Genomic DNA, 23249 nt, shown 5'->3' on the forward strand with positions numbered 1-23249 from the left:
TTAAAATCTAAATAATTTTGGGTTTTTTGTGGACACTACACACCAGTGTCACATCAGACTGTTGTGCAATGGAGAAGATGCAGAAGATAGATCAATGCAGTAGTTGATGAAAAACATACATCGAGTAGAGTTATGTCCACAATCTAAAATTCGGAACGATTGGCTGTTGGGAGAGGGACAGATTATAAATTCTTGAAATCCACTATGGTTCTAGTCTCAGGTGCTGGGATCCATGCAGCACCACCGACCATAAGTGCCTGGTTGGTAGGGAATAGCAGAGCACAGGGTGGACAAACATTTCACTCGTCAAGGTAATTCAAATGCATTTGAGTCCATGAGATGAAGTTACAGATAAGTAACTTCTCATAGGAGTGCATAGAACGGATTGCAGCAACATCACACTGGCATAGATGAACTTTTCTTCCACAAGACTACCTTCAGTGCAGTAGTCGACCTTGCAAGAAAAGTAGAAAATATGTGAAGCTTGATTAATTAGAGATCTGAAAAAAGTAAAGGACACGTTATTTATGTAATCAGTTATGGTAATCCTGAGAAGAACCGCAAGTTGGCACTGCGGTCACGGGACAAATGTTTAAGTCTGGAAAGAGATATTGTGCGGGAGATGTGTATTTATGTTCTGCCTTCTTTCACTTTCAGCACCTGCACACAGGGAAAGCTGAGCTGTATCGGGGAGCACAGCAGAAAACCAGGTAAAAGCAGATCTCTGTCTAATATCAATCAAGCCCCAGACCCTGGACACAGCAACATTTATAGTGTGTCGCAATTAGACTGACTCAGAGTGTATGACTGATCTTGTATATGAAGTTTTAATACTTTTAATATGTTTCGTATCATAAGCTACAGACAGCCTTCATATAACAGATCTCGTGTCTGGTTTCACTCACTCCTTGTATCATAAATCTCACACAAGGCGTTTCACTCCTTCACCATATGTCATGCCGTCTGAATTCACACTGACTTCCTAAGTGACAGATAGAGTCTTACCCACTCACTGTCTGTATAGTATCATACCGGATGTCTTGCTACTAACCGTATCCCTGCTATCCTGAGTGCATTATCTCTCATTCTCAATGTTGTATGGCGTCTCACTCCCTCTACATATAAATGGCCTCATGCACAGAGGTCACTACTTCCCTGCACCTCTGGCTTAATGCGACATCTCACTCACTCTTTGAATCAATTGCATTGCATATGTCTCTTACATATCTAGTATCTATGATAGATGGAATCTTGCTCACTGTATGTATTACATGTACATGATTTATCAGCTGCTTTCCATCTGAACAAAGTATCGCCATTGGCCTGCTTCATTTTTTCAACCATTTCCCTTTTTCATGCTGTTCACTCACTCCCTGAATCTTTTTTAACAGAGATGGACTCTCATTCACTCCCTTTATTATGTATCCTATTCATGGAGACCCAATCATCTCCTGTGTTTGATCCGCCCACATACATGCTCAAACTCTTTATTTATTGCCTTGCACTTAAATCTTCACTATATGTATCTCTGATCTCATGTATGGAGTCTCACGTACCCTCCCAATAGAGGGCCTTTAAAACAGAATCACCCATCACCTCCACTGGAAACACACTGCTAAAGCACTTGGAGATGAGAGCTGCATTACACATTCACTTGTCTTCCCTTCTCTCTTCTAGAGTGTTTGGCTCCAATGATTTATTTTGAATGTGCCAATTCCAGAGTGGGTTCCAGAGGATCCGAGTGCCAAAAGAGCTGTCACACACTTGACATGGAGTGCGTAAGTGTCCACCAATTGGGGCTCAGATACGTCAACGTTGAGTTCTCCTTCCTTTGACAAGACTTCTGATATCCCAATTATTAGGATTTCATTTTGTTTCAATCCATCAAAATGTCTTATTATAAGCTTATTTGATTTAGCACTAGATTAATATGCGAATGATATAAAGGGAAACACACTTATTTTGGCATGATTGGTGCCTGCAGCCATGAACTTTGTCTGTGGGACCTAGCTGTGAAAACTGTTCTTGTATCTGTGACTGTGACTCTCACTCCCTCCTGTAATTGTGACTTCTAACTTGGTTGAATAAGTGACTTCTATCCTGCATAGTTTGGGTTACAATTAGCCTTTCTAAGGCTGTATTACATAAAGTGGCCTGGGGGCGCAAGGGGCATGTGCACTCGCTTTCGGCACCCCTGAGGCACTTTAGTATGCAGAAGTGGCTGTCGTCACGTGGGGCCCCTTCTGCAATACAGATAGTGTCAGTACACATGTAGTGCTTCCTCTATCCTAAAAGGGCATTCCATAATTTAAATAGGGTTGGGGCCACATGAAAATGATGCAAACATTTTGCCTCTGTGCCCACGCTGCATTATAGATGCAGAGGCTGAGACAAAGAGGCCATCAGGAGATATACTGATTGCACCTCAGTGAGATGGCACACAGTCAGTGCACCCATCTTAAGGGGGAAAGAAGATCCTATGAACCCCTAAAGCACCTCCCTTTATTCAGGTACCCAACTTCTCTTTGTAGGAGGATCTCTGTTCTCCTTGAAAGTGTAGGCAGGGTGCCACCTTCACTGTGGAAGGCAGACCGGGAGCTACAATCAGCTGGTCTGTCTTTCACTAATGATTAGAACAAATCTGAGGTAGCTATGCTTAATGTTTGCACACCCATCAATTGTGTTAGGCAATTGTACCAATGTCCAATCTCATGAACAAGACACTATAAGTCCTTTACAGTGATGCTTCCGTGATGACAGCACCCAGCCACCTAGGATGCACCTCGTCGTACTATGGAACAGTCCGGACAACTTATACAAAAAAGACATTGAAGCACACACTCTGCTGTTTCACTGCAATCCCTGATAAGAAAGTCCAGTGTGGGTGTAGATTATATTGAATTCTTCTTCTTTATTCACAACCAGGCTGTGTACATGTTATGATTGGTTTTGCCAACATGAAGTGATGACATGTGTTTCATACTCCAGGCTTTTTCAAGGCTGCAAAACCATAAATCCCAATTAAAAACAATTTGATGGTGTAAACCTATAGCACACATCGATTCCATGTGTCTATGTGCCACCATGCGGAAAAAGCCCCAGAAAAGTGAAAAGAGCTCATGGTGAGGTGCTCTTGTCAAGGATCACTACTTCTGTCTTGTCGGTGTAGAGTTTGAGAATGTTGGCTTTCATTCTGCCAGCAACTTCAGCCATGCAGGTGGTTAATTTGTTTCTTGTGTTAGAGGTCTTAGGCAAAGAGAGAGCATTATTTGCATGTTGCCAGCATAGTAGAGGATGTTGATGTTGTGTACACGAATGACAATGGCCAAAAGTATAATGTATGCGTTGAAGAGGATGGGGTAGAGTGATGAATCTTGAAGCAACAGTTACCCAGTTGCACCTCTACAAACCTTTGTAAGTATGAGGGATCTTGTCACCTCTATTATTTATGCTGGCCAAGGAACAATAATATTAATTTCCTCACTCTCCCACTACTCAACATTCAGCTTGGATCAGGAAGGCCTGGACTAGGGGTAATGAAGATTACCGTAAATAACCAGGCCATTAGCTTCTCACCCATTTCCCTCGACACAGTCCTTAAAGATTAAGTTGATACCAAAGCTAATCATTTAGCTTCAACTCCCCTTAAGATGAAAAATTAACCATATATCATAACAGTTGAAAAGTAAGTTTTACTCACTTCCTTCTCATTTGAATACTGCACACTGTACTGTGATACCAAATAAACCAGAGGCAATATTTCCAATAGCAGCCTATAATGCCTCATGAAGATATGAAGGCTAGCCCATGTGGCAGCATTACATATATCACTGATTGATGCTCCCTTAAACATGGCCCATTGGGTCGCTACAACCCTATTTGATCTCTGTAAGAAGAAAGCCAGCTGAACAATTAAAAACTTGCCGCAAAATATCCTCAACAAAAGTTCTGATCGCAAAAGGGCCCTTATTTCCCCAGTTCTTCTCCCCAAGGAGATAGCAATCAAAAGCAATACTTTATAAGAGACATATTTCATGTGATTTTTGGAGTGCTTGTAAAACAAATGGTAAATTCCAAGACAGAGAATGAACCACTGATCTTTTGAGAAAAATAGCTTCTTAACAATTTTTTTGCTATCAGGTTTATGACCACAAATTGTGGGCTTCTGAACACTCTTACTACTGCCCACTGTGCTCTGAGCATGGAGACCGCAAGACTCACCTGAAATCCATCTTTTAAACAATCCGAACCTACAGCTGGTTCACAGGAGATTGTGTTTAAGTGTCAAGTTAAACACCATTTCTCAAAGTTCTGCCAAAGTCTCAAACAAGACTTAAGTGTAGATGTATTCTTAGCCTTTTGAATATGCTCTGTTTCTTCTAGTAAGCATTCCAAACTCTCTAGGTACTCCCGTTCAACCACATACCCCCATCTGTAGATGGTTCAAAGCTGACTGAGACATATAGCTGTTCCTCACAAACCAAGGATACACTAGTATCATCCATTGATCCGGAACCGACAAGTGGAGAAGCAGGGGGCACTATGGATGCCACTTCCACTAGGGGGGTATGTTGGAAAACGAGGCAGCATCTGTGAGGCCTGCACAAATAACATGACTACATTTGTCCTTCGCTGGGAACCAAACACCCAATTGTAGCGCCTGACTCTCAGAGGGTAGCGTTGCAGAGCAGTCTGAGGCTTACTCAAGGGAGGTGGTGTGGGCTAGTAATCACCATTTGCAGGTGCGCAAAAATAACACTCAATAATTGATTGTCCAGTCTTTACTTTGCTTTATAAAAGTAAGAGTACATTTATTAAACACACACACCACTCAATACTATGCACCAATTTACAAATATACATAAGCTGTTGGAATTACTTTGTGACATTGCATAACATCTCCACCGCAACAACAGGGGGGGATGGGGTCTAGTACCACCTCTCCCATGTATGCACATCATCTTGCCCCCAATGCAGTTGGTTGAACATAACCTGGGGCGAGGGCCCGGCACACTAGCACCATCCCAGTGGCGACACCCCCACCCCAATATCTCAACAAGCATTTAAAATAGGTAACCCTGCCTTGGTGACATATAACCCTGACTGAGCATGTCCTACTGACCATAAAGTATGCACCTCTATATCTTAAGGGTAGCAGTCTGGGTTCTTCACCTAAGCGCAGCAGCAAGAATACATGTTTAAGCAACACTTTAGAATGACAGTACTCATCACATTTGTGGATCACTAGAATGTATTGCAATTGCAGCCCGTAAAGGCATCACAGATAAAATCATAGGATTACGCATATACAACCAGACACCCTAGGAGGAATGTCTGGCAACATAACCCCACTTTGCTTATGACATCACCTCACATGTACTTCACATTAAAAACATGAACTTTAGTCCCTCTAAAAGAAATAACCTTTAGTAAATGCATTTCTGGTGCAGATACACCTCTTCACCTCCAGGGGATGCCCTTCTCCAGACATCCCCAACTGAGCCCTTCATTCCATGATGCACTTTGCAATTCACCCTCAGCTATAGAACAAAAGCTCCAGCCCAGAAGTAGTTAAATGCTGGCTGAGCCCTTGTGGGGTTATTCTTTCAAATCCCCAAGACACTTAGGGTGGGACTTTTCTCTTCGTGCAGGGGGGGAAGACTGCGCCTCTCCAGCAGCTCCCACAGCACCTTCACATTCATTTGGTGGTGACCCCGTTCTCCTGGGGCCACCACAAGCAAAGAACACACTTGTTTGACCCTGCAGGCCGGTCCTGGCCTGCAAGGCATTATGGGTAGGCTTGCATATGGAAGCAGCGGCTCTCCCGCTGTGCTGGGGAGAGCCGCGATCATCTTTATAGCACTCCGCATCGCCTCCTGGGCCTCAGTGAGGGGCCCGGTCCCACCCAGACCCCCATGTGAGGGTACGGCTTGGGGAGCCCACCCCCGGCCGATCTGCTTCATTTTCGCGGGCCCGGTCTCACCCGGGCCCCGTGCAACTCCTCCTCGGTTGCGGGGGTTGGGGGTCCCGGTCCCACCCGGGACCCCAGCAGGTATCCTCGAGGGAGGGCAGCACAGGGAGCCCACCCCCGGCTGCCCCCTCCCGCTCACTGTGTGGCCCGCACCTGCATGTGCGGCCGCAGGAGCTGGCACAGTCTTCTGGTCTACCCGCGCGGGTGGGCAGACACAGAGGCTCCTGCCAGTCCGGTGGCCGGCGGGGAAGTGCGACGGCATTCCCCCACCTCCCTCCATGTTCGGGGCCTGGGGATGGGGTCCCAGGCCCCCTTCATGACTTCGGGACCCCTGAATGGGGTCCCGGTCCCATGCCTCCCTCTTCACGGGGAGCGCCCCTGCCTTCCCTGGCTTCACGGGCTCGCTGGGGGGCTAAGGTGGGCTCCTGGAACCCCCTCCTTCAATTTTCATGGGGAGCGTGATGGCGCTCCCCGACTTTGCTTCGGGGCCTGGAGATGGGTCCCGGGTCCCGGGCCCCTGGACCTCTTTACGGAGGGGGGGCGCTCCCCCTTTCTCCAGCTTCCGTGCGGCAGCCCCCGGGACTTGACCCACCCCGGGGTCCTGATGGTGACCGCCGCCCCATGTGTTTCATCTTCGGTCCCAGGCGGGGTCAAAGGTCGCCTACCTTCTGGGGGGAATATCTAGGCCCCCCGGAGTCTGATTTGCATCCTTTTCATGTCCTCTCGCTCCTCTCGGTCAGCCCCAGCCACTGGAAACACTCTCCTTGGCCCTCGGGGCCTGTGAGGCGGGCCATTCTGCAGGGAGTGCTCTTCACTGGCTCCCTGCGCCAGCCTTTTGCCTTATTCTCCTCCTGGGCCTCTCTTCTCCCTGCTCATAGGCCCCTGCTTTTGCGCACCGGTCCTGGGATCTTCTTCTGGCGCCATTAGGGCCTGGGGGCAGTCAGGGGGTCTCCCCTTCCAACTGCCCATTGTCAGGCTCCAGCACCTATCGCCTCCTTAGACCACACCCCAGAGAGAGCTTCTCTTCCTCTGCAAACACTTTTTAAAAGTTGAGTAGGGGGCTGGCAGGAAGTCTCTGTTGGTCCTATCAAACAGCGACACATCACTTCCCTGCCCCTGTTCCTCCTTCTTGTCCAGCCTCTGGGCTTGTTCAAAATGGCATCGTCCAGGGTCTCTGGCCACATCTCTGAAGCCATTTCCCCCCACGCTGCCTTCCCTCCTTGGTGCAGCCTGGTGCCTGGCACCCAGTGACAGTGGTTGATGGATTGGCCTGTAGCTCCACCTATATCCTTTCCCTTGGAGGGAAGATCTTCGCTCTGGGAAGAAATGTAATTAATCTAACCTGCCAGGGCAAGACCCCAGCCAGGGACTCAGAGAAATATGACATTTCTGGATGACCCAAAAGCAGTACAAATATGACTTTGGACTCTGCAGAATATTTCTTTTCACATCCGCTACAATGGACTTTAGTGCGTGTCTGGAATCTGTAGGCCTTGTGGAAGTCACTCTAGCCATGGGCCCCACATCACCAAAGGGGAATAATGAAGTAAAAACACAGTAAAACACACTGGGCCCGATTCACAGAACTAACTTAAGACAAAATCCTAAACTTACTACCATTTTGGTATTCACAGAAGGCACTTACTCATTTTGGTATTCACAGAAGGCACTTACTCATTTCGGTATTCACAGAAGTTAGGAGTCCTAACTTTAGGACTCCTAAATGCCTTCTGTGAATACCGAAAGTCTTAAAATTAGGATTTTTCGCAGTTTAGTAGTAGTATAGTTAGGACTCCTAACTTTAGGACTCCTAAATGCCTTCTGTGAATACCGAAAGTCTTAAAATTAGGATACTACCTGGCAGAAGTCCACCTCCTGCCTCGAGCTAGGGGATCACCCCCATGGTCCTGGTCCTGGAGTTCAAGTCCCACAGGGCCTACCTGACTGGTCACCAGCCACCTGACCATGACACCTCAGGGTCCACCACTAACCCTTCACCTGGAACTAGAGAGCACATCGCCCCCACTCAGATCTCCACTGGGTCAGTTACCTAGCCCACCTAGGGTACCTAGGGGCAACCACTACACACCATCACTCAAGAACTACCCTCCCTGGGGGCCACCCACTACCAGGGGCCACCCCTGGGTTGCTCACCTCCCCACCAGTTAACCTGGGGGACCTGCCGGACACCCAACTCTACCACACCCTCTTCCCACCGTGATGTAGGTATCAGTTGTTGTCCCTATCTCTTGAGGAGACACCCTCCTCATGCAGGTGTAATGTATGTAGTGTTAGGGTTCAAAGGTGTACAATATGGCTTAGAACATTTGTATGCAATCATTTCCTGGAAAGCACCATCCCGCTAGCACATGATAATCAACATAGCGCGGTCATATCAATAGAGTTTACATTTAAACCATAATAACTTCACATGACACATATGGGCGCGGGGCTTTCCTTTCCCACACCTTTAGTTCACATAACCAAAACTTTGAACCCTTCTCAGAGCCTTGCGCTCTTCCATTTGCTCATTGCTGCATAGGTAATGTGTGGCAAAACGGGACTTAACAAATGCTATAAATGCGCACCAGAATGGGATACTATGTTTCCCGCCGCTAGACACCAATGTTGGAAAACAAGGCAGAATCTGTGAGGCCTGCACAAATAACATGACTACATTTGTCCCTCACTGGGAACCAAACACCCAATTGTAGCGCCTGACTCTCAGAGGGTAGCGTTGCAGAGCAGTCTGAGGCTTACTCAAGGGAGGTGGTGTGGGCTAGTAATTACCATTTGCAGGTGCGCAAAAATAACACTCAATAATTGATTGTCCAGTCTGTACTTTGCTTTATAAAAGTAAGAGTACATTTATTAAACACACACACCACTCAATACTATGCACCAATTTACAAATATACATAAGCAGATGGAATTACTTTGTGACATTGCATAACATCTCCACCCCTCCCGCAGGGGGGGTGGGGTCTAGTACCACCACTCCTATGTATGCACATCATCTTGCACCCAATGCAGTTGCTTGAACATAACCTGGGGCAAGGGCCCGGTGCACCAGCACCATCCCAGTGGCGACCCCCCCCCCCCCCAATATCTCAACAAGCATTTAAAATAGGTAACCCTGCCTTGGTGACATATAACCCTGACTGAGCATGTCCTACTGACCATAAAGTATGCACCTCTATATCTTAAGGGTAGCAGTCTGGGTTCTTCACCTAAGCGCAGCAGCAAGAATACATGTTTAAGCAACACTTTAGAATGACAGTACTCATCACATTAGTGGATCACTATAATGTATTGCAATTGCAGCCCCTAACGGCATCACAGATAAAATCATAGGATTACGCATATACAGCCAGACAACCTAGGAGGAATGTCTGGCAACATAACCCCACTTTGCTTATGGTATCACCTCACATGTACTTCACATTGAAAACATGAACATTAGTACCTCTAAAAGAAATAACCATTAGTAAATGCATTTCTGGTGCAAATACACCTCTTCACCTCCAGGGAATGCTCTCCTCCAGACATCCCCAACTCAGTCCTTCATTCCATGATGCACTTTTGAATTCACACTCAGCTGTAGAACAAACGTTCCAGCCCAGAAGTAGTTAAATGCTGGCTGAGCCTTTGAGGGGTTATTCTTTCATATCCCCAAGACACTTAGGGTGGGACTTTTATCTTCGTGCAGGGGGGGGAGACTGCAGCTCTCCAGCAGTTTCCCCAGCACCTTCACATTCATGTGGTGGTGAACCCGTCCTCCTGGGGCCACCACAAGCAAAGAAAACGCTTGGTTGACCCTGCGGCCGGTCCTGGCCTGCAAGGCATTATGGGTAGGCTCGCATTAGGAAGCAGCGGCTCCCCCGCTGTGCCGGGGACAGCCGCGATCATCTTTATGGCGCTCCACGCCGCCTCCTGTGCCCCAGACCCCCAGGTGAGGGTAAGTCACGGGGATACCACCCCCGGACGATCTGCTTCATTTTCGGGGGCCCGGTCCCACCCGGGCCCCGTGCAACGCCTCCTCGGTTGCGAGGGTTGGGGGTCCGGGTCCCACCCTGGACCCCTGCAGGCCATCCTGGAGGGAGGGCAGCACAGGGAGCCCACCCCCGGATGCCTCCTCTGGCTCGGCCGTGGGAGCTGGCACAGTCTTCTGGACTGCCCGCACGGGCGGGCAGACACGGAGGCTCCAGCCGGTCCGGTGGCCGTCGGGGGATTGCGACGGCACTCCCCCACCTCCCTCCATCTTTGGGGTCTGCGGATGGGGTCCCAGTCCCCCTCCATGACTTCAGGGCCCAGGGACGTGGTCCCGGGCCCCCGCCTGCCTCTTCCCAGGGAGCGCGCCTGCGCTCCCCATCTTCACGGGCTCACTGAGGGGCCAGGGTGGGATCCTGGCACCCCCTCCTTCAATTTTCATGGGGAGCGTGACGGCGCTCCCCGACTTTGCATCGGGGCCTGGGGATGGGGTCCCGGGACCCAGGACCTCTTCACGGAGGGGGGCGTGAACGCGCTCCCCCCTTCTTCAGCTTCGGTGGTGCAGCCCCCGGGCCTGATGGTGACCAACGACAGAGCCCCATGCGCTTCATCATCGGTCCCAGGCGGGGTCAAAGGTCGCCTACCTTCTGGGGGGCATATCTCGCCTCCCCCCCGGATTCTGATTTGCGTCCTTTTCGTGTCCTCTCGCTCCTCTCGGCCAGCCCCAGCCACTGGAAACACTCTCCTTGACCCTCGGGGCCTGTGAGGCGGGCCATTCTGCAGAGAGTGCTCTTCACTGGCTCCCTGCGCCAGCCTTTCGCCTGATTATCCTCCTGGGCCTCTCTTCTCCCTGAGCATAGGCCCCTGCTTCTGCGCACCGTTCCTGCGCTCTTCTTCTGGCGCTGTTAGGGCCCTGGGGGGCAGTCAGGGGGGTCTCCCCTTCCAACTGCCCATTGCCAGGCTCCAGCACCTTTCGCCTCCTTAGACCACACCCCAAAGAGAGCTTCTCTTCCTGTGCAAGCACTTTTTAAAAGTTGAGTAGGGGCCTGGCAGGAAGTCTCTGTTGGTCCTATCAAACAGCGACACATCACTTCCCTGCCCCTGTTCCCTCCTTCTTGTCCAGCCTCTGGGCTTGTTCAAAATGGCGTTGTACAGGGTCTCTGGCCACATCTCTGAAGCCCCTTCCCCCCACGCTGCCTTCCCTCCTTGGTGCAGCCCGGTGCCTGGCACCCAGCAACAGCGGTTGATGGATTGGCCTGTAGCTCCACCTATCTCCTTTCCCTTGGAGGGAAGATCTTCGCTCTGGGAAGAAATGTCATTAATCTAACCTGCCAGGGCCAGACCCCAGCCAGAGACTCAGAGAAATATGACATTTCTGGATGACCCAAAAGCAGTACAAATATGACTTTGGACTCTGCATAATACTTCTTTTCACATCCGCTACAATGGACTTTAGTGCATGTCTGGAATCTGTAGGCCTTGTGGAAGTCACTCTAGCCATGGGCCCCAGAACCCCATAGGGGAATAATGAAGTGAAAACACAGTAAAACGTCACCACCCAATTCGGCATAAGTCCTGCCAAACCATTCAATTTGTAGCTGCTCCTGGACTGCGCACGCTAGGAATCTCCCCTGTGCATACCATACATGTATGCACATGCATGTACACATGTGTCTGCATGTAACCAGCCCAGTGCCCCATACTCAAGCTGCTGCGCAGCAGCCTAGTCAAACCAGGGGGACACCAGTAAAATCCCCATGCAGTCTCTTACATCCTGAGTTCACTGTGGGTGAGTCCCACTTATGAGGCTCCCCCACAGCAAAAGCTCAACAATTAGGTGCTCGAAAAGCGAACAAAATCCAGGCGGCTCAGAGTGTCAGAACCACCTTCTAACAGGATACCAACAGAACATTTACGTGAGCCTTCTTCACTTTCTTGAATGCCCTCAACTCTAGGGGAAAAGGAGGAAAGAGAAAAAATAGTGCATCTACCTTCCAACCTTTCTGACAGGGTATTTTGACACAGAACCAAAGTTGACGTACATTCTCTCTGCCTGCAAAACAGTCCACCTCTATTTTCTTTCTGCACTATTTGGTGGATTATTGTTAAAATAGGGCTGCTCAGATGACCTGCAGGCTCAGTCTCCTTTCCTGAAGGATGGGCTGCCTCCCAGGCCCAAGGGCATTTCTCCTGCGCCACAAGTCACAGTGCATGAATCTTTGACCACCCATGATAGTTGACATATGCTAACATCACCTGGCTATCTCTCTTGAGCTGAACATTGTGACCCCTCACCAGAGAAGCAAAATGCAACTCAGTCCAACTGGAGGACCAAACTCGTTGATTCTCGGACCACTACCCCTGTGCTGACTTGATGTCTATTATCGCTCCCCAACCCATGTGCATCTGTCATCAGCATTTTTGGGAGAAGGCCGTCCAGAGGGAACCCCTTCTCCAGATAATCTGAGTTTAATCACCACTGTAGTGCTTAAAATATTTCTGGCTAAATTGGAGCTCTGTGCTCGAAATGTTGTGAATTGGAAGCCTAATGCCAAAGTAAATGATTTACTATTGGGTAAAAATGGAGTCTGGCCCAAGGTATAATCCTCACTGATTAAGCCCTTAAACCTTGCATTTTTAACCAGCTCTTGCCTGTTGAGAATGTCTAAGTTAGTGGAGATTAAATGTTTGATCCTAGCTTCTGGAACAGATCAGTCATTAAAATATTTGAAAATTAGAATACCTTTTGCATGTAGCAACTCCACCAACAGAGCAAATCAGTACCTTGGTAAAGACCCTTCGACACTTGGAGAGGTGGTCAATCCAAAGGCCAGGACCTGAAACTGATAATGATCATCTTGAATCACAAATCAGAGCTACGTCTAAAGCACCTGAAGTATTAGAATGTGCAGATATGCATCTGTGAAATCCAGCGATACTAGAAAGTCTTCATTTTTTAGATACTGGAATTCAGTCTGTAATAACATCATCTTGTATCCCAAAAATGGAATAAAGGTGTTCACTGTCTTTAGATCCAAGACTGGTCTGAGGCGCCCAGATACCTTTTGAACCAAAAAGAGGATTGAGTAGAATCCTTTTACCCACTGTGAGGGCGATACAGTAATCACTGACCACTGTACTAGAGCCTGAACTTGCTCTAGCAAAGCATGCTTCTTCACCTGATCCTTCAGCAGAGGTGTAGTTAAAAATAATCATATTTGGTAGCGCAGTTGAAAAATACTCAGGACCCTCTGATCCGAAATTGACTGTTTAGACTTCTCCTGGAAAGCAGTCAGTTGTTTCCTAGCATAGTCATGACTTCAGAGGTGGATTGTAAGTCACTTTTGCTTGAGCCCAGGACTTTTCAGAAGGACAGACCTGCCACGTCCCCTGACCTCAATAGAGTTGGTTCATCCATTTAGCGTGAAAGGCTGCACCCTTGTCACTGATTTTGAAGGAGCAATTATATTTTTGTCCTTTACCGATTTTTTTTAACAGAGTCTCTAACTGGTTACGGAACAACTTCAACACAGTGAAGGCAATATCCATCAAGAGGTTTTTTTGTGACGCATCCACCTTCCAAGACCTCAACCAAATTTGTCTTCTCACAGCAATTGAAGACCCAGGTACTGCTGCCCCCAATGAGTCAAATGTTATATCTGAAAAAAGTGGACTTGCAGTTCCATGATTAATACGGAAGAGGTTACCTCCACACCGTGTTCTCTTTGCTCCGCTAAGTTAGGAAAATCATTCACTAGGGAGTGAGTGGCATACATGGCATATGCAGAGACTCTGTAAGAGAAGTTAGAGGCCAAGTATACCATTTGATCACAACTTCCACTCTCTGATCGACTGGATCAGACAGTGCTTCCTTCTCTGATACAACAGTGTCTTGTGATGAAAGTCCTTCCATTAATGAGTCCATCTTCACCTGCAAAGTGAAGTCTTCAGCAAACACTTGTAGTGGGTATCTTTTGGCAAAAAATCTGGGAAAGGTATGATTGTAAATATTCTTCCTTTCGTTTGCCATCTTTTTCCTTATGGCTCTGTGTAGAGATAAACTTTCAGGCTCTTCCCTCTGATATTGCATAACCCCTCCTCACCTTCTTAGGAAGGGGTATCTGACATACCAAATTTTGTCTTAACTGGTGGACCACCTCTTTCAACTCCATCCTTGAACAAATATGCCCTTAATTTTCTCCTCCACTGCATTCTGATTGTTGTCAAGAGAGGACATATGCAGTCGTTTTGTCAATGACGGTCTCTCTCCGGTTTCATATGTTGCTGAGACTGTCTATTAAGTTAGGCACTGAATGTTTTCCATCCTATGAGCCTGTGAAGAGGACTGTTCCTCCTCCTGCTCAGAGTCACTCAGAACATGGTGTGTTTTGGAAGCACTCTTTCTTACATCAGTCCTGGAGCTCAAGTAATAACACTGTTACAAATAATGTGTCTACTGCTGGCAAGCAAACATTCCCTTATGTGGGCTCAGCTGTTTTTAACTATCACTACTTGCGCTACTCGCAAGACAGCTGCCATGTGGAAGTAAGAAGGCGGTCCCACAACTTTTTAAATCGTGTTTCTGACTCCTCTTGTCAATAAACAGGGTTGGAGAACTCAGTAATATGCACCTCGCTGATACCAATTATGTATGCATATTAAGTCTCCTAGAGCTGGACCCAATGCATTGCCTAGTAACGCAGCCTCCCAAGCAGTGCTGTGTGGACTCCATACTTGTAAAGACCACAGGTCATGATACACATGAAAACAAGCAATATTCTTAAACAAAAAAATGGGACCCTTCTTACTTGATTTTGTCTGTGTCTTCCCAGAAAGAAGAAAAACAGGAATCCGTCATGGGATACTTCCTTTTCTATGGCATGGTGGCAGGGGAAAGAAGGAGGCCATCCAGGGTGGGAGTAGTAGTTTTTTTGCTTGGTGATCTTCTGCCGGACTCTTTAAGGACTGTGCTGAGGAAGGACGAGGAGATAATGGAGTCACAGGAATGGTGCTGCACCCAGTGGGCTATTTACTAGTCGAAGAGCAACAATATGCTTGCTGCCCCCTTTAATGTAACCTTCCGTTCAATTTGGACAACTTAAATTATGTGGAGCAGATATCGTCAGACTTGTGCGCCATTTCTCAGTGGGAATACACAATAGACAGATGCAGGGTGGTTTCTAATATCTACTACAGTAGACAGGTGTTTACTCAACTTTTTCCTCATCCTATCATTGAGATTGTTTTCTACTAGCCACTATTTGATTAATTTTACTATCAAAGCAGACCAGGTAAAAAGACAACCTCTAAATACTCTTGAAAGTGTGTTTTGTTTGTTGATGATCTTTTAGAATCCTCTTCTACTTCTGGTAAAGTCACAGACTATCCCCACTACACATGTCTGTCTGTACCTCAGAGAGCCTAAAGAGCTGCCACAGACAATCTGTTTCTAGGCAGCAGCAGAGAATGTTACTAGAACAACCCTAATTGAAACCAACATGTTCCCTTCTCTCACACAGTACAGCACCCAGTGTGTCTCTGGCTGCGTGTGTCCCCAGGGCCTGGTGTCTGATGACCGAGGAGGATGCATCAAGGAAGAATTGTGCCCCTGCATTCACAATGAGGTGCCCTACCATTCAGGAGACAAGATCCGAGTCAACTGCAACACTTGGTACGTAGGACACACATTGCTTACTATTTAAAACCTCCCCTTCTAGCAGCAAGAAGAAAACAAATTGAGGAAGAAAGCTTCCACCACAGAGACCCCCCATGGACTCATCACGTTTAGGGAGCAAACCCCTTATTCCGCATGTTTAGCTACATGGAGGAGCACGTCACACAGTCTTAACAAGTAGCAGAGGAGGCATGGGCTGCTGAAACATAAGGACAATCCCAGACAGACCTGTACCGCAATAATGAATGAGTCTGAGATGAAGACAGTAAGGGGAGACGGGCCAAAAATGTCAACTATGATGGTTGTAAACTACAAGGAATTGTACTAAATACTGGTCGCAATTTGTAACTAGTATTTTTACTATCAGTATATGATGTTATGGAATAATTTTATGACCTATGTACTGGTAGGTCAGTTTGTAAATTTAAGATTATGAGTGGGTCCTAATCTGACATATCTCATGCATATCAAAGTGGCAGGTCATAAATTGCCCCTCAGCCCGACTTGTGGTTATCATAGTGATGGTGGCTTGTTAGGGTTAGAAGACCATGATGTCTGTAATCGCCTATAGGGGTTGTAAACCATAAGAAACATAGGGCCAAATGTATTAAATACTAGTCACAATTTGCGACCTCTAGTTTTACTATCAGCAAAGAATGCTATGAACTAATTTTATCACTTACGTACTAATAGGTTAATTTGTAAAAATGTATAAAATGATAATTAGGAGTGGGTCATAATTCGACCCATCTCAAAAATATTAATGAGGCAGGACACAAATCGCTTCTGGTAAATCTGGGAATGTTCAAAAAATCAAAGGAGGGAGTGAAGAGGAAAAGGTAGAATCGTCCTCCTCTTGATACTGTTATCCAACATAGGGATTCTACAATGTGTTATGTGAATATATATGCACCCATGTGTGTGCTGCTATTTTTATTTTTATTTGAAGTGTTTAGTCAAACGTGAAAAATGGTGCAAAAGGATCAGAGCTCCTTCTCTCAATTTGTGGGAAGGCCAATGTTTCAAAAAAATTGTAAAATACCCCTCACACACTGAAACCTGATTCAGTGTCATGCTTCATCATTGGGGTCTTCCCACCCCTCTACGGGACGGGGCGTGCTACGACTTACGTAGACTCAGGAGCACTTTATTCAGTGATTGGTGAGTATGTGTAGTGCGTGGGATCGTGAAAAGAAAATGTGAGATGGTTAAAAATTCTCTGGCTAGTGGAACGAAAATACTTTATTGTCTTCCCTGGCTGAGAATAGTAAAAGTGGGGAGGTGTAGATGGTGTACTATAATGAGTCACCTCCTACTAGGTCGACATGTTTCAGAAGCCATCCCCGTGGCTTTCTTCCTCAGGACCAAAAAAACGATCCCTGTTACACCTCAATGGGTGATAGAATAAATGTACATATGCCTGATAGTCACAAACACGGTCCTTTGGTCCCTGTTATGGGAGTAGAAAAATATACCACTTGTATATCTTAAGAACCTGAAAAGAAAAATATTTTGGATAAATCATGGCTTTCATCATTTATCTTTATCTATTCACATCACCATCACGTGGAAAGATTTAAGCTTTTTTGTTATATATTTCTCTTGTGCAACTCTTTTGTAGGTAATGGTACCATTTCGTAAATATCCTCTACTCTCTATCATACATATGTATCTCCTAGCAAGATACATCTTATGTTACAATACATTCATACATAAAGGAAGTATATGTACACTCTGTGCCCCAAAAGGTTACACATTAATGATCACAGGAGTGGGCCATAATTCGACCCATCTCATAAATATTAATGAGGCAGGACACAAATCGCTTCTGGTAAATCTGGGAATGTGTCAATAAGCATGAGAGTTGCATTGGAACTCCCATGCATCGCACATGGGACGCCTTCCCAGGGCAGAGTAAGGCAATACAGCGATTTGTGCTGCGTTGCCTTACTCAGATTTATGGAGCAACTCTGGGCGACCCAAACTGGCATTGTGTGGCTTCATAAATCTAAATTAAGGTTTGCATGCACCACGTTGCATGGTGCAAGTGTGAAACATTATGTTAGCAAGAAGAAATGAAGATCAATGTAGGAGAATGACTACCAACAAGCTGCAAACAAAGAGGGGAACATGATGATGCTATCATGAATGCAAGGTTCATACCACTCAGTCTATCAAAGATATGGGTTATAATAATTGATACATGTTTTGCGATATTTAGTAATGAAGAATGGAGAGATTGGAGCAACTGAATCAATTGGGACAAGAAAAATCATTCCCTTGTTGAAAGGCTGCACTTCGGCTTCTGTAGTAAAGCACTCCTTCCACTTCTTTCAGACAAAAAATCCATCAAGGCTCAACCCTACCAAGTTTAAGGCTATAGTTCAATCTTTATTTTCTTCATGTCAGGTGATTAACCTCATGTCTGTTAATTTGTTAATGCCAAGATGGTGTGTTACATAGGTATAACTACCATCATGGTCTCAAATGGCTCTAATATATTCTGAAATACGCTCTTCTAAAGTATTTATGGTGCTACCAAAGTGCATTTTTGTATAGTGTAAAAGGTAAACCCTAGATGTGGTTTTATCGGAGATAAAAAGTTAATGCCATGGCATTTAGAATACCTAAAGTGGTACCACTTTGATTCACTTTAGCACTTCACAACGGCCCGATTTGTGACTTCCCTCCTGTAGTTCGAGCATCCAAGTAGCAGCTTGTGACTTGGGCGAAGAGCAGCAGCGGGTAGCAGATGGACTTTTAAAAATTCTACTGTTACTTGGGGTTCCCAGGCAGGATCTCCATGACAACAGAGCAGAATTTAGAGAATGCTAATATCATGGAACAGTCCCTAAGTTCCATGATTCTGTACCTTGAATTTATTAATGCACAGATTGCTTACCGGTTATCTTAATTTTATTTCCTTGTTGCAAGATGTATGCCCGCCCACACTTTCAGTTGAGTCCCCAGTGCTTAGTTATGAAATGACGTGACATAATTGTGGTCCACATTTATGGTCTGATGTGATGGGGAGAGGCCTGAAAGAGGGGACAGAAGAGAAGGGTAGGAAGTAATTTTTTTTTTTTGGGGGTGGGGGGGCTATACCATGTAGTATCCGATGGGGACATGAACACATCTCATATATAAAGTAATGGGTAGAGGAGTTATTGAGGAGGTATTAAAACTATTTGCAGTCTGCTTTGTAGTTAGGAGCTCTCGAGATAGAGGCTGCACGTTTCACTGCCCTAGTCAGTGCCACCTAAGTGCCAATTCATTTACATTTGCAAGTGAGTATTGTTTTATGGTCAAAATCCTCCTCCACCAATTGTCTATGAATCATTTCCATTGGCATTCTATTTTTCAATTCATTGAGGTCGGAGCGGCGTGCTTGTTCGGTGACCTTACAAGATGTCGGGTTGTCATGCTCCTTTACTGTGTAAACCATTTTCTTTCAGGAAGTATATAATGCAAAGAAGACTGAGGCTATATCAAGTTCAATTACGCAGACCTAGGTTTCTGGATGTGTATGCTTTGCTGTAGACCTTCATTAAATCACAACTCATTTTTGAAGCCAGTACATTCCTTGCCACACTTTTACCATAACATCGGTATTATAATCTCCTTTCCTTTCCTTTGTCATCGTTCCTCACGGTTGGTACGTTCCAACCCCCCCTCTTGGTACAGCCTATGAAGATGACAGGAGTGCACCTTAGAATGTTGGGACTGTGGGGCTGAGGAGCGCCAGGCTAGGCAGCTTGAGATTTTGTCTTAATAAACTACGTTTCATTTATCTGCTTTTGTGAATCTTTTACAACAATTTGGCGACGACTGGAAGGGAGCTGCGCAGGGGACAGCTGAAAAATCTCACCCCTGTTTTTGCCAGCCTATTCATTTTTGCGTCCTACGTTTCTGCTTCATCGTCACTTCAGTGCTGTAAAAGTGCCCTGCAAGAGCGGAACATAAGGTAATGCCTACCTCAACTTCGCATCAAGATCGCTGCGCAGGGTCAGCTGGTTGGTGAGAGGACATTCCCAGTGAGGATTTCATCATAAGCACAGTGTCGTGCCAATGCCGACCGGAGTAGCTTTTCATCTCAAGTAAATGTCGAAGTTTGAGTAGTGTTTCCTGTCAGCGATGGGAGGAGGTTCTTCTTTGGCATAGCCGTCACGCTGAGGGAGCAGTGTCTCTTGACGTGAGGACACCAGTTCTGAGGGAGTGTTCCGACGTCATTGCATGTTTGGTCATCGCGTCGAAACCCATTCAACGCTGTGTGAACAGTGTTTTAGGTCAGCGCTTGCTCTTTCATCACTCCGCCACGGGCAGTTCTGAGGAAGTGTTCCGACGTCAGCGCATGGTTTGTCATCGCGCCGAAACCCATCAACACTGTGCGAACAGTGTTTTTGGTCAGCACTTGTTCTTTCTTCGCACCACCACCATCCCTTCGCAAGAGGACGCGGTGGGTAGTGTTTTCTGTCAGCGCATTGCTTTTATCGCGCTGCTCTTCAAGTCGCACGGTGTCCATCAGCTGCGCAAGATTTTTAGTGATCCGTCACTGGAATTTCTGTCAAAGTCGGTGGGTCCAAGGAACATCCGGGCACTGTTTGCTTTCTCATCAATCACTCACAGCAAACAGCTATCGGCAGCAAGATCCTTTCCTACAAGTAAGTGGTCATACTACACGCTGACAGGCACACCTTGCCTGTAACATTCTAAATCTGCTTCAAAGTGCTATCGCTGGCAGGCACAGCTGGTTGGGGTGCAGTTTTGTGTTATTGCCTGCCTGCTTTATTCTGTCTGTACCACAGAGAGATATTGAGTGCGGACAACGACACGCTGACAGGCACAGCTAGCCTGAAGTGTTCCTGCACTGTTTTGTTGTGTATATCGCTGGCAGACACAGCTTTATTTTGCAGTTTTCGTGACTCTTTGTGTGGATACGTTTTCTTTACCTCTGGTGGGAATCCTCACCTTCGCTCAGGAAACGTAGGGGCATATTATCAAGAAACGGCTTTAAAATTATCGCCGCTTTAGCGGCAGAAAACTGCCGCTAAAGCAGCGATAATGGGCTTGATAATATGCCCTTGAGAATTCCCATAGAAGCTCATGTTCTGGTGTCAACATGGGCTTCTATTGGAATTCTCTGTGGCATATTATCAAGCCCATTATCGCCGCTTTAGCGGCAGTTTTCTGCTGCTAAAGAGGTGATCATTTTAACGCCGTGCTTGATAATATGCCCCTTAGTTCTTTCCTCCCACCTACATTCATTGCCACCATAGTATCGTATTGACTCCTGTAGTTGTGATCTTTGACTCTAGTTTCTTTGCATTCCCACCTGTATCCCTCAATTACTGTTATAATGTCTATTACTAACATGAGTCGGACGCCTCCGTTTCTAAATGACAAAGGGGAACCAGAAATTCCGTGGGATAGGTGGGTTAAAATGCTCCATTCATACCTAATTGCAATAGGAGGAGAAAAATGTTCCCCAGTTAGGAAACAACACATATTATTGCATAATTTGGGCACACAAGGGAGGAAAGTATACGAAGATCTTGCTGATGCTGGGGAGGAGGATGGTGAGGGGGATGTTAATGTTTTCACAAGTACTCTGAGGAAACTAGGTGCCCATTTCAAGGACAAGGTTAATGTTGTTTTGGAGCGCCACAAGTTTTTTCAGAGGGCACAAGGAAAAAATGAAAAGGTGACTTCATACATAGGCACTTTGAGGGGACTCTCTGCCACTTGTGAATTTGGTGCACTTACCGATTCGCTCATCAGAGATCAATTGGTTCGTTGCACCAATGATCACAAGGTGCAAGAGAGATTCTTAACCCTTAGTCCAGAGTTAGAAGAAGCTGTGATTATAGCAAAAAGTATTGAGCACACTGCTTTTTGTGTTAAGGAAATGACAAGTAACAAAGAGTCAGCCTCAGAAGAGAAACATGTTAATGAAGTTAAAGAGGAGGATGAGATTTTAAAAGTAGAGTACAAGAGCAATGTGGCTAAATCCAAACTTAAGAAAGAAAATTTAAAATGCTATAGATGTGGCAATGCAAATCCTATTGCCAACTTCCCAAAGTGGAGGTCAGTGCAGCAAATGTAACAGAGTGGGACATTTTTCTAAAGTATGTAACTCCAAAGATGTAGGAAAAAGTGTACATGTTGTTTATGATCAGGCCTCAGAAGTTGGAGACAACAAAGTTATATTTCAGGTACACAGTAATGATGAGACTATTAGTTATCCCATTTGTGAAATACAGTTGGATGGGAAAATGGTCAAGGCTTATGCGGATTCCTATTCCCCGTACACCCTCATATAGGAAAAGACTTTTCAAAGTATGTTTAAGGAAAGTGAATACATGTTAGAAGACCCTGACGTACATCCAGGGGGGTACAACAAAGATCTCATTCCCTTAGTAGGAATGGTGAAGATGCGTATCACATTTAAAGATAGACATACTTGTGGTAAGATTTACATTACAAAGAAGGGAAGTAATTTACTGAGTTGGAAACACCAGAAAGAGTTGGGAATCAGGCTTGACCCCAATAATACAGAACAGGTGTTGTTGGTTGATAGATCTTTGACAGGAAAAGAGATATGTAATGAATTTCCAGAGGTATTCACTGAAAGTGTAGGTTTGCTAAAAAACTATATGCATAAAATCAAACTAAAAAAAGATGCTGTTCCAGTTACCCACAAAACCAGGTCTATTCCATTGGTAATGCAGGAACCATTAAAAAATGAACTGGAGAAACTAGAGGGACTGGGCATTATTCAGGCAGTAGAAAGTTCAGAATGGTTGACCCCCATTGTTATTACTTCAAAAAAAGAGAGTAACGAGATTCGCATGTGTGTGGACCTCTGGAGTCTCAATGCCAATATTTGGGTAGACAGGTACCCACTTCCCAAAATCAATGAAATGTTGTCTGTAATAAACAATGCTATGTTTTTTTCTGTTCTAGACTCCACATCAGCCTACTATCAAGTTGCATTACACCCAGATTCCCAAATCCTCACGGCATTCACCACACCTTTTGGCACCTACAAATTTTTAAGAATAAGTTGGGTTAGCCTCAGCCGCAGCGGCTTTCCAAAGAATAATGCAGCATGTTCTTAAGGGTTTAGACAAATCCATCTGTTTCCAAGATGACATCCTAGTGTGTGGATCAGATGAGGAAGAACATAACTGCAATTTAAGAAAAGTATGCACCAAACTGAGTGAGGCAGGTTTCACCATAAAAACAGACAAGTGTAAGATTGGAGTAGCATCAGTTGAATTCCTAGGAAATACATTGTCCAATGAAGGCATGAAGCCTAATATGGATCTCATAGAAGCTGAGGTTGAGGCTCCCATTCCGGTCCACAAAGAGGAAATAAAATCCCTTTTAGGATTGGCAGAGTACATGTCCAAATTCATTACAAATTTCTCTCATCTAGTACAACCGATCAGAGACCTATTAAAAAAGGAGAATACATTTGAATGGCTGCCCATCCACAAGAGTGCATTCATGGAACTCAAAAAGGCTATTGCTACGGCACCCTGCATAGGAGATTTTGATAGTACCAAAGACACGTGCCTCACTACTGATGCCAGCAACAGAGGTATTGGTGCA

At 45.8% G+C, this 23249-nt stretch overlaps 1 protein-coding gene across 2 annotated transcripts in view; it reads left to right on the forward strand.

Moving 5' to 3' along the window:
* LOC146860908 (uncharacterized) overlaps positions 1–23249 on the forward strand; it is an 850962-nt gene that overhangs the window by 359915 nt on the left and 467798 nt on the right. For both annotated transcript variants that reach the window (XM_085644903.1, XM_085644904.1), the window contains 3 exons: positions 658–710; positions 1678–1778; positions 15481–15632. In XM_085644903.1, the coding sequence (XP_085501029.1) occupies positions 658–710; positions 1678–1778; positions 15481–15632 (306 nt within the window). The remainder of the gene's footprint in view (positions 1–657; positions 711–1677; positions 1779–15480; positions 15633–23249) is intronic.

Source organism: Triturus cristatus, chromosome 3_1 (genome assembly GCF_964204655.1).
Source record: "Triturus cristatus chromosome 3_1, aTriCri1.1, whole genome shotgun sequence".
NCBI classification, from domain to species: domain Eukaryota; kingdom Metazoa; phylum Chordata; class Amphibia; order Caudata; family Salamandridae; genus Triturus; species Triturus cristatus.